At 39.2% G+C, this 12,397-nt stretch overlaps 1 protein-coding gene across 2 annotated transcripts in view; it reads left to right on the forward strand.

Moving 5' to 3' along the window:
• The window catches only part of gabra3 (gamma-aminobutyric acid type A receptor subunit alpha3), a 120,429-nt gene extending 112,244 nt beyond the window's left edge, over positions 1-8,185 (forward strand). Inside the window, exons 10-11 of one of the 2 annotated variants that reach the window (XM_085469797.1) lie at positions 1,462-1,500; positions 1,646-8,185. In XM_085469797.1, coding sequence (XP_085325923.1) covers positions 1,462-1,500; positions 1,646-1,954 — 348 coding nt within the window. In that variant the 3' untranslated portion in view covers positions 1,955-8,185. The remainder of the gene's footprint in view (positions 1-1,461; positions 1,501-1,645) is intronic. The other variant, XM_085469798.1, reaches the window with a different exon arrangement.
• The last annotated feature ends 4,212 nt before the right edge of the window (positions 8,186-12,397 follow it).

The raw sequence follows: 12,397 nt of genomic DNA on the forward strand, positions 1-12,397 counted from the left end.
TGTAGTAATTTGCCTTTCCTGCTGACAGAAACCTCCAATAGAGCAGCTCATTCTGTGTTAGAATCAATATCATTGAAAGGTACCTGGTTATCTGGGAGCAAGAGTGTGACTCTTCTGTCTTTCTTTCTTTTTCTGTTCAAATTGACTTAAGATAGCAGGTGCTTCAAGCACCGGTTTAAAGCAATCAACTGCCTGCAAGTTTGTTAGCTCTCCTCAAGGTTGAAGGATCATACTCATCCTGTTGCCCTGCTCACTCAAGGAAACACACTTATGACAGTAAATATATTTCCTCCTCAATCCTGCTGCCTCCAGTACAAAGTCAAAAAAAAACAAACAAGCAAAACCTACTGGCAGACATTAAAAAGGACTCCCTGTGAGATTTACACGCACTCGAGACACTGAACATAGCCACGGCACATGTCTTGTCACGTGTAAAACCATTGCTGTGCCTCCATTCGTGAGTATATGTGAACACTGAGCATAAAGACCAAACAAAATATTTGGTGATGAGCTGTGCGCTGTAAGAGATTCACCGTGAAGCACTTTGGGGTAGAGGGGACATTAGTTATGCTAATTAAAAAGATGGAGAGAAGCAAAAAGGAAGGAAAATTAAATGAAGCTAAAAAAAAAAAGTGGAGCAAAAATTAAAACTGGGCTCAAAGCAAAAGTGAAAAGGGGGAGCTGTGAAAGTGAAAATCTGTTACAAGACACGCACTGAATTAGTTTCTTAAAGTGGCCACAGTGGGGATGAATGGTGTGAAGGAAATTACCACAGTACAGACTCGCACACTGGATGCCACACAGGAAACTAAAACTCTGCCTGGTAATCAATCTTAGTGTCCTACTTGCTCTCCCACATCTACTGTGTGCGCTGTACTGTTCTTCGCTAGGCTGACAGGATCCTCTAGTGATGCAAGTTTAGCTATTTGAGCCAGTACCAATTTAGCAAATAAAATTCTGGCTCCCTGTGCGACTTCAATATGAAAGACAGTCTAATGATTTCCCTCTAGTAGAACTAAGACGGCAGTCTCTCCAGCCAGCTTTATCACACAGAGCCTTTGTCGTGTTTGTTGTATCGCAATCTGTTTGCCTGCAGAGGTCTGGCTGCTCTCATTGATACAGTTTGTCAGACATGTTTTCAGGCGCTGTTATTTTGCTTTTCCTTCTAATCCTGCTCTGTGCTGCTACTGCTACTGCTAGCAGTATCAGACGCCAGTCCAGCCTGGTTCTGCAATGATGCAAATCAGAACTGTTCCTATTCCCATACTCTTAATTTCATCATGATTTTCTTTTTTTCGATCTTGGTCCTTTACGTTCTGCAATCCAGATTTGTATGATGCAGATTTGATTTGACGGTATGTTCAAAAGTAGTTCCAGCTAGATACTGATGAATACAGTATGTAAGTTGGGTAATTTTAATATAATTGGTAAACTTTTTTTCTTTTCTACTTTTCTTTTCAGGAACCGTTTCAGGCTAACATGGCCAGGATTAAAGATATGGTTAGGCTTTTGTTTTGTTCTTGTGTGTGTCGTGTCTCGTGGTGTTGCTTCTATTTCCTCTTTATGAGTTCAAATGGAAGTATGGTTGAGTCTGGTGCCCCCCCCTTCCTAACGACCTTTGCTTTACTTCCTTCTTCCTTTTCAGAGAAGAGAATCTGCGACTTTGTCCAAAAAGGCGAACAACACCTTCAACATTGTCGGAACCACCTACGCCATCAACGTAGCTAAAGATCAAGGTTTAACGACCATTTCCAAGAGCGCGGGAGCATCGGCGAAGCATCCCTATATGCCTGACCCCTACATAGAGGCCAAGAAATCCTACAACCGCGTCAGCAAAGTGGACAAGATATCACGCATCATTTTCCCAATTTTGTTCTTCATCTTCAACTTGGGTTACTGGGCCACATATGTCAACAGAAAGCCCGCTATCATGAAGGCAAACAACCTAAACTGAGTCTGACCAAATGCTCGGCTTGATTGGGTTTGGTTTCGGTGTGCCAAGTCCATTACATCTTTTTTTGTGCGTGTGTACGTGTGTGCGCGCATGTTTTGTGTGTCTGTTTTTTCTTAGGCATCTGATATTTTGCACGTCCGTATAGATGGAAGGCAAATTTGACCATACAGTAGATTCACATAGAGTAGTGGACCGTGGAGGAAGCACATTGTCACGTCAGTCTGTGTTTGTGCAGCATTTCTTTTTAGTTTCGTCCCCTCCACACTTAGCTCTGGCCCTGTTCTCTGTTGTGAGTAACCCGGTGATCTTTGCTGTACCTTTGACGGCTTGCTGTTTTGTAGAGTAGTCAAATTGCATTTTCCACCAAATTTGGACATGTTTGCGCTTTTCTTATGATAAGTCAGGGCAAGCATGCGTTCAACGTTCTCGTTGTAGCTCATTACCAATAATAAGACTGTCACGTGCATTGAGTTGAGATATGCATGCAGACATGCACACGAACACATGCATCAGAAGACACCAAGAGAGCCATTTGCTGGTCGCTTTACTGTTATTCTGTTAGCTGGGGGCAGCCTGTGTAGGTCCATAGGAACATCGTTAATAATCGTCAGTGTCTGACCTTCAGCTTGCGGTGAAGTTCAACAGTCCCAATACAGTATTATCTGCAACTGCTTTCGCGTCTCATTGGGCTGCCTGTACATTTTCTAGTTCAGTGGCTCTTTGAGGTTTAATTGGCTATGTCCTACGACAGAGAAGCTACGTGCCTTGGTAAATACACACATCACGAAGCAAAAAAGGCTTTGACATGCTTACACTTGCATTTCCACACATATAGACGACGGTCTGTGTGTTTACATTACATACAAACATTTACAAACTGGCATCCATGCTCTGCAGTGTAGTGCAGTATGGGCTGTGCATCACGCACCGCGCCGGGGGAGATGGGTATAAAGTGTAAATGTTTCCCATGAGTGCCGAAGGCTAACAGACCTTTCAGCACTAGTGAAAAGCTGAAGCAAAGATATTAAAGGATATATCATAGTCCGTGTGCCATTTATGTTTTGACATCTCTGTGAGCTGAGCAGTCATTACAAACTACCGCCATTACCTCAGACTGAAGTCGAATTCACACATTATTTTTTTTCGCCGTTCAAATGCAAATAACGTGACACGTTTCACAAATTAAATCATAGCAGACACTCGCCCTTTAAGTAAACTGTGAGCAGGCACCTTGAAACCTTTTTTTTTATTGTTTTTGTTTTTCACCCTTATTTTGTTTCCATCGGTCACCGTAGCCACACTCATGCACAAGCGTTTTGATTCGTGCTGTATTTTTTGCCCTTTTATACTTTATCGTGTAAAGTCGGTCGGTGTTGATTTGATTGTCTCCATATGCTGTGTTTTGTAGTAAAAGTCGAGTCACAGTCATGCAGCATTTCTGAACACATTTCGGAGACACTGCCATCGCTGGCGACAGTTGCATTGCAAAATTCATAATAATAAAACAACAACAAATTGTTCTGATCGCGCCAAAGAGCCACTAACGATGGAGCGATGATCGCTCGTGCATTGAATTTGTCTCTGATTTGTTTAGCGGTGTCTGTATTCCTGTGACACTCTGTGTTATGTGTGCTAAGCATTTATGCAGGTGTAACTCTAAAGCCATTTCTGTTGCTTTTTATGCTAAGCAAACTGTTTTTCATCATGTTAAATACCTGCTCTGACAACCACTGTACTCGATACTCTTTCATACATTAAGCTTACCATTTTCAGTGGTAAGCTTAGGACAGTGAGTGAACCGTGTTGTGGCACCTGTAAAGGTTTGTTAATACAAACCACGTAGAAGTGTTCAGTCATAGCTTAATGCATGGTGAAGTCTGTACACGTTTTTTCGTCTTTGGCCTCAAATATTGGTGTTTGTCACTAAGGAAATAGGGCTTGGTATCAATGTGTTGTACTTCATCCCAGTTACTCATAACCTCTCATAACCCAGCATCTGTATAAACACGCATAATTCCAACTATTTGTGCATACTAATGCAATGTTTATGCTTTACAGCTGGTACAGAGTTTTGGGAGTGTTTTTACCCTTATTTGGTCACACACGCACAGTTCGCACATACTGAACTGGCTCTGCAGTCATCTTAAATAATGTTAAGCCAGTTCATACATGAAGATACAGGACAACAACAATACAATAGAAAATTTTGTTCCATGATTGAAAGAATTAAGTTAAGTACATCGAACAAGTTGTGAATTTAACCGACATATAACATGATGAAAACAAGCTATTCTTATCAAATAATGTGTATAATTTAACACAAGATGTATTATTATATTTTTTAAAAACTGATATATAATCAAATGAAGAACAAATGAGATATTTACATTTTTATTATTATAAAATGTAATCAGTGGCTATTTGTAGAGCACTGACTCTTTTAGCCATTACGATAAATCAGTGCGTCTAATTTCAAGCCATATGTATGTGGACATACACACAAAGCTAGACCCTATCTCTCTCTTCCACATGCAGCTAAATTGCAACAGCATGTGCATTTCTTTGTAAACCTTATACAGACATTAGAAACACAGTGGCTATAATGGCAAAATAAGGCGTGATACTAACCTCTGCACTGAAATCGAGGAATAGAAATTCATTTCATTTCATCGGGCAAATTAAATGTATAATAACAAACAGGGTGAAGCACGTTGCTGTGTCTTAATGATACGTATTACCTCTAAATATTTCTGAACACCACACATCATCCCGGCGCAGTATAGCTTTTTTTAATCCGATACATTTCATTGATTTATACACTTTTCAATGAAAACACCCTGTTTCCTCTTCTTTATTTCTTCTTTTTTTTTTAGAATTTAGTCTCAAACAAAATGATCCATTTTACACATCCACTGAGGGTTTATAAACCCTGCTGGCTGCTGCTAAACAGCATTAATGTTTGTGTATGACTCTTCTGGGTAGTGGGATAAATGTACTGTAGGTACGTACTTCTAAGCAGAAACAGTCACTTTACTTAATATGCCCAAAGACCCTTGTCATGTCAGGATCTGGTATAATGTGATAACCAAAGATCAATTTGCTTTGTGATTTCATGTGTACTACAGCATTCATAAACTCATGTCTAACCCCATTCACAACATGAAATTAGTGTGACTGCCAAGCTGTACTGACTGTACTGATCAAGTTAAATATTTACAGAATAACATACTTCTCTACACCTCGTCAATTATAAAAAAAATTTAAATCCGCATATGTTGTGTGTTTGTGACTAGCAAACAAGGGTAAAACACTTCCGGAGCTATAAGACCATGACCACTTCACTCTGCCGCTAAACTACAGCGTAATCATCGTCATCCAGTCTGCTTGGAAAGACCATAGCAGCCAACACATGTCATAGTGCAGAAATAAGAATCTGAGCAGTTTTTAAAACTAGAAATTGTAAGAAAAAACTGTGTTTTGAAGAGTCTGCATGTACACCTGTGGTAATTGTTTTATTTCGTTTTGATTGATTGATTGATTGATTTGAACATTCCTGGGATGATTTCGATGAGCAGGACTCCACTGTACTGTTGCCATTTAGGCTCTGCTATGATTGTGTTAGTCACGTGGTAAATCCTTTTCTCACAGGGCCAGAGTTAACTTCAGCAGAAACATGTCATCCATATGAGATAGAGTATATTAAGACTATATTACTATATTAATATATTTATGCTATTCAGTACAGCATTAAATATTCTATGTTTTATACGACGTAACCTCAACAGCATTTATGCAAAACTCCTGATGCGTAGAAAGCTGTAGATAAAATAGGCAAACTAAACAAATGATTCAACTAAATGGCAACAATTCTAATTGCGCAGAATAATTGCTCAGAATAGTACTAAGTTGTGAATTTGTAGATATTGTGAAATTAATTCCGATAGTTTTTGTGAATATTGATATGTCATGTCATTTATTTTTACATTTGATAAGTACTGCTGTCTTACATTGAGCTCTGTAACACTACGTGTTATGGTATTATAAAGATGTACAGTAGAGATAATACTCATCGAGCTATTAACACGATCCGTACCTTGTGTGCACTTTTCAAACCTAACTGTGAATAAGCAGCTGTCTGCAAGCAGAGTCGTACACACTGTGTTCTCTCTCCAGCAATTTCACTGCATGTCTCTACGCATTGAGAGATCAAAGACTTCCTCTACAAAGACAGCTCCGGGAACTTTGTGGACTTTGTGTTTTCGTTAGGAAGTGGTCTCTATATGCTCAGTGACTGGACTCTGTGTTGCCCTCTGTCATTCATGTGCTTACTGTATGGGATATAGCAAATGGAAATGAGGATTAAAAGGACCGTGTATTTTGTCTTGGAGTTAAAAGGCCCTTCTTGGTGACATCCGAGCCTCAAAGGTGCACGCTTTCAACACGCTGGACTCACCTGATGCTCCTTTAGAGGCTCATTTGACGACTATTGTTGTTTAACCCTTTGTGTGTTTGTCTGTGCTGTGCATGCGGGTCCTTTTTGTTTGTGGTTGATTAGGGGAAAATTCAGTTACAGCCTGAAGACATCCTACAGGGAACAAACATATTGCACACATTCAAGTCAAAGCACAGTCACCTAAAATTTATTATATTTCACAACATTTATAGCCACTGTAGATTACACACAAATCAGACAAAACAGCAAGGGCACAACATCTGGCTTAAAGTGTATGCTGACGATTTTAATATATGTCATGATAAATAGTCTATATTTAATGTTGTACCTCATTTATATGGTTATTTAACATGTGCTGCCTGCTATTAATGAATTGTCCAAATTAACAGATGCAGTGTTATTCCCATACATTTTAATGGTCAGGATTTATGAAATTACAGTTTTCTATTACACACAAAAAACTGTTGGTAGATGTACACACACTGGAGGTTACCTGTAAAACTTGATTTAATGCTGCACATTGGCCAGAAGGCACATGAGCCAGACATTACATTACACACATTACGTTACAAAGTAAAAAAAAAAAAATGCAACCCTCGAGAGCCTTTCACTATGAGTAAACTGCCAAAAACTGCCAGACGGCTTTTAGAGGGGAGGGAGGCATCAGTGTTACAAAGAGTAACTGCAACTGAAGTGACAGCAGAGAATTAAAAATGAAGTAAAATCTGCACAGCACAAGAGTTTTGATGATGAACATTTGATGAACACTAGCTTGTGTTTTTGACAAAGGCAGCTGTGCTGTTGTCCACAGACTTTGAAAGTTGTTGCTGTCTGGCTGGAGTCCAGTTCTGACTGCCCTGTAGGTGCCTTCAACTGCACAGGAACGGCGTCATGTGTAAAACTACAACCTTTAAATTTAGCTACAACCGCACGCCTGAGAAAATTAGACCACCACCCCGCCCACGACATAGACACAAAAGGTTGTTTTCATGCTTGTGCAATGATAAATGAAGTTACTCATTAACACTAAAAGGATATTGTGCGCGCTATCTCTTAGCCCGTAAAGTGCTTTGTTTTTCTTTGTTTTATTGTCTGCGCGCCTGTTTTGTTCATCTCCCAGAGCTCAAACGTGGAAAAAGGCTTTGACTACAGCAACACTAAAGACCTGTTCACACTCAGTGGAGTGAACACCATCTTCCACTGGGATAACCACTCCGTTTGCTAAAATGAGAGTCCCGACACACATCTCGGAACAACGTGATGACACACAAATGTTTTGTGAACCCAGTGGAATTAGCAGGACACTGAGTAAAGCATCAAAGATAAGTTTTATTTTCACTTCACCAGTGACCTGACATCACACAAAGGATGCTTTTCTTTCAGTAAGATGCCAAGTTGCATAGATCGCACATGCCATCAGTAAATTTATTGTATAATTTATGCAAACTGGAGACCAGTTACTATGGTAAGCCAGTAGATGATGACACCTAACTTGGTAATAGGGCTAATGCGCTTCTTTTTGTGACGTGAAGTTGGTTTGATGAAGGATGGAACTCACTGATGTAAAAAGAGAAGAAAGAAAAAAAATGGGTTGCTGTGGTAAAGGACGCTCATTTCTAATTACTTGTGAAGCAAAGCTGTTAGGCATAAGCTCTTTTATTTTAACCTTTCACCTTTCTATTACACAGGGTTTGTGTGGGGCTGCTGACAAGCTGTCTCCATCCTTTTGTCCGGGAATCGCTGTTCTTTACAGTAAATAAAGTTAAAGTGCTTTCATGCTTCTGCTAGTGTGACTGAGTGTTTGGTCAGATAAATGTCTGATTTCAGTTAATGAAAACCATTATAGAGAATAGGCTACTGAACCTCAAGTCTAGTCCACCAAAAGCCACTCAGGGGAGTCTTCAATCTCACAGACGTGCAACTCTGCACAAGGGACAATACCGTCAGAATGCAGCTAGCTCAGGGGGGTGACTTTAATGTAATTCAAAGGTGCAGAAACACGTCTTAACATTACAGCCAGCCAGCTCACGTGGAACAGATTCATATGAATGCAGAACGGACAAGGTTAATAGGGTTTGTGTAAACCCCAGCCTAGTCATTGCCTGAAACCAGACACACCACGTTTAGAACAGCAAGACAGCAAAAACAAAGTGGACCAAAGTCACATGGATTATGTAGAAGAGAGGAACAACTGCAGCTGACATGTGACCACTGCAAAACAAAGCACAACCAAACATCCCAGAGAATTTGTTTCAATTCAATTCATTTTCAGTTTAAGATAGATAGATTGATAGATTGTCTCCATGAGCAAGCGCTTGGTGACAGTGGAAAAGAAAAACTCTTTTAACAAGAAGAAACGTCAGGCAAACCAGGCACAGGGAGGCCCTGTCATCTGCCACAACCAATTGGAGGCGAAAGGAGAAAAGACACACTGTTGAAGAGAGCCAGAGATTAATAATAACTAATGATTAAATGCATATTAGTGTATAAACACATGGAGAGTAAAAAAAAAGTTAAGTGAAGATGAAACGGTCAGTGCATTATGGGAAGTCCACCAACAGCTTAGATCTATTGCAGCATAATTCATTGATCATTCTGGGTCCAGCTGTAGCTATGTGTTTTATCCCAAAAGAAAGTTTTAAGACGAATCTTAAAAGTGGAGAGGGTGTTTGCCTCATGAATCCAATCCGGGAGCTGATTTCACAGAAGAGGAGCAGGAAAGCTGAAGGCTCTGCCTCCCATTCTACTATTAAATAGGCTACTAATAGGCTAATATAATAGGAACCAAAAATAAGGCTGCAGTCTGAGAGAAAAGTGCCCTGTTGGGATGATAAGATACTCTGAGGTCTTTAAGATAAAATGAGGCCTGATTATTCAAGAGGAGAAGTCTTATAAAAGAAATAATAATTAAACAAATACTGGATCTTCAAAGGCAGATGGAAAATTTAACTCGAGAGCTATTCTATGCTAAGTAAACTATATTAATATTTCAGAAGCTCTACCATTATACAGCAAATGACCTTCAGTACAGATACGAGTGAAGCTATGAATGAGTGCAGCTGAGTGTGGCAGTAGCATAAACTAACCTTGACAGAGAAAAAAAAAGGTATAAAAAGATTGTGACATTAACCCAAACATAATTATGTGACAACCAAAAAGACTAGAAGAGTCTCCCAAGCAACAAGAAGCAGAGAGGAAGTAGCCAGCTCTGCTGATGTAATCCTGTAATCCAACACTTGAGGTTATTCTTGTTTAGTTATGGTTCAACAATCTGGCCAAAGGATTGATAGAATTACGATTGGCAATCTGACTCACAATTTAGGACTAATTTGTTTATTTGAGTAATTCGGCATGCTGCATACTCTGTTAAGTGGCACGGCAACCACGTGAATAGGCTTTATACTGAATGGGATGCTAATTAAAGTTACTGAAAACGGGCACAAAAAAGTGTTCTTACCAGAAAAAGGGGAATAGCCAACTCTTTAACACACCCGAATCTAGAACGTTATATACTGTTGTGTACAACACGTCACTACTTATTGTGAGTTTTTGCCACATTAAAGTGAGAACGTGCACCATGTTGGGTTTTTTTGGATTGCTTGATTGTTTTTCGAGGGGTGGGGGGGTGGTATTTAGATGAGATGTTGACTGCTATCTTATCAGTTAATGCAAGCAAGCTCACTTAAGCTGTGTCCTTTCCCTCTTCACACACATTATATATCCTTTCATTCATCCATCAAGTTTACCACTTGGACAGGAGCTGACACCAGGAGAGAGACGGAATACAGCCTGGATCGCACGCCATTCATCAGATACTTAATGTATAACACAGAAACTTGTAATATTTGTCCATTCATTCAGTTAGCGACTCAAATTAGTATAAGTGAGACCTGGCCATGGACTGCAGCTGCCAACTGTCAATCAAAGCAGCCGTGTTCCCATTGTACGTGAAACTGAGATGAAACCATGATTATTTTGAGACAGCCTCAAGTTGCAACTCCCACAACTGCATTTTTTTTGGCACTTGTGCTTTGGCTTTATTTTTCAGCACCAGAGGTTATTGCTTGCTTAATGTTTGACAGTCTGCACTCCTCGTCCTTGGAGGCAGGTGCCTTTGCTGGCATGGATTTAGTATCAACAACCAATCACAATCAACTACAACCTCACCTTGAAGTTTTTGTTTAAAACAAGAGACAAGTCGAACTGCAGTAATGCAAACATCTTCAAAACACTCCGAAAATATGGTGCTTCTGCAACAATAGAGTCACACAGTCGAATTATCTCTAGTTTAATTCCACTAATCAACCACTGACCCTTTTTAAATTAAGATACAGATATATTTGAGGTGTTATTACTTTTCCAAGTTGGTTATTTGTAATGATTTAGCCACCAGAACACCTATTCAAGAGTTCCCTAATTAAGAGAATAAGTAAAAAAAAAAAAAAAAAGTGGACATAATTCTAATGCAGGGGCTAGAGGTCAGGATTTGTGATGACACACAGGAAGGAGATCTGAAGCGCAGCGAAAAACAAGACATGTCCCTTGATTTAAAAAAAAAAAAAAGCACAAAGAATCACGAAAAAAACCCCAAAACATCAGGGAGCCTGACTGATACAATCACAGAGCTGGCAGAAAGATCTGGCAAAGAGTGGGTGGAAGAGCTGGTGTTTAAATTCAGAGGGTGAGTGAGCAGTTAACGGAGAGCAGGTGCACCAGCCAGAGAACCAGCGTGACCAGCAGAAGCCATGCCTCTTGGGACGTAGCAGTGACAAACACCACAGACAAGGAGAGACAGAAAGAGAGCAAAAGAGGTTTAAAATGTTTTTTAAGAAAAAGAAATAAATAAATAAAATGAAGCACGAGAAGAAAAAAGGGACCAGCACATTTGGCTTTGTTTGTCCAACTGCTATTTAACGCACCAAATAATATGTGTTTGCTACTTTGAATGTTGTCTACCATTTCCTTGGGTGTGTGATAGCTGAAATATAGCAGTATCTATAGAATTGAATTTTAGATATCAAAAATCATTTCCACTGGTCACTAAAGCTGTTATCCACGAGTTTAAAATCTCAAACAAATCTGCGCTCTTGCTAAATGTGGTGGAAGCAGGTTAAAAACACCAAATTACTGGGTGTCAACATTTAATTTTCATGGTTAGCTGACATTAATAGGGGCGTTTTGAGCGTGCTCTTACACTTTCTTGAATAGTGTTCAGCAATCTGGTCCAGTGTATCAAACCAAGAGCTTAATAAGATCCAGATGACTCAAACCAGAGCTGGTTATCTTCCTTCTTGTTGCTCAGTGAGGGGCAGTATGGAAGGCTGGAACAGAGACCTGCCTGCTGCCTGGTTCAGTAAATTAGGGAAAATTGGTGCTTTATTAAAACCTCCTTGCAGATTTTCACATATAACATAGACATTATAATGGCACCAGATGGGTCACTTACCCTAATGCCACACTTGCAGTATAGGCAAATGTGTTATACTAAGTTTATTATATGTTTTAACTATTTACTCTTGTCATGAGGCTATGAATGTAAAATGACCGTTTATTATTTTCCCTTTAGTTTCTATTTCATTTTTTATTGATGCTATGGATTGTCATTTATGTGATGTTACCTAGTTTTTATGTGTAATAACAAGCTGAATTGAATTAAAGCATTTAAAAAAAAAATACTTAAACCAACATATGAATCACAAATATGCTACATTTAGTTGACATAACTTAAAATCCCAAATTAATACGATTATTAAAATGACATATCTGCAATGATGAAATGGTTTCAGGCTACATATCCAAGCTGAATATATTCATCAGCATGAACTATCTGCAATGATTAAACAAATTTAGGCCACGTATCCATAATGCAAATGTTTAGGGTAAAAACTAAAAAAATGAATGTGCTAATTATTGTTAGCACTACTTGCATTAGCATACAGATGACTATTATTGAATTAAAGATATCTATGAATTAGTTTGGACAAGTTAAA

This window comes from Copadichromis virginalis, linkage group LG10 (assembly GCF_057382275.1).
Source record: "Copadichromis virginalis isolate Kocher_CV1m ecotype Utaka linkage group LG10, C_Virginalis_male_GT1.1, whole genome shotgun sequence".
NCBI lineage: Eukaryota > Metazoa > Chordata > Actinopteri > Cichliformes > Cichlidae > Copadichromis > Copadichromis virginalis.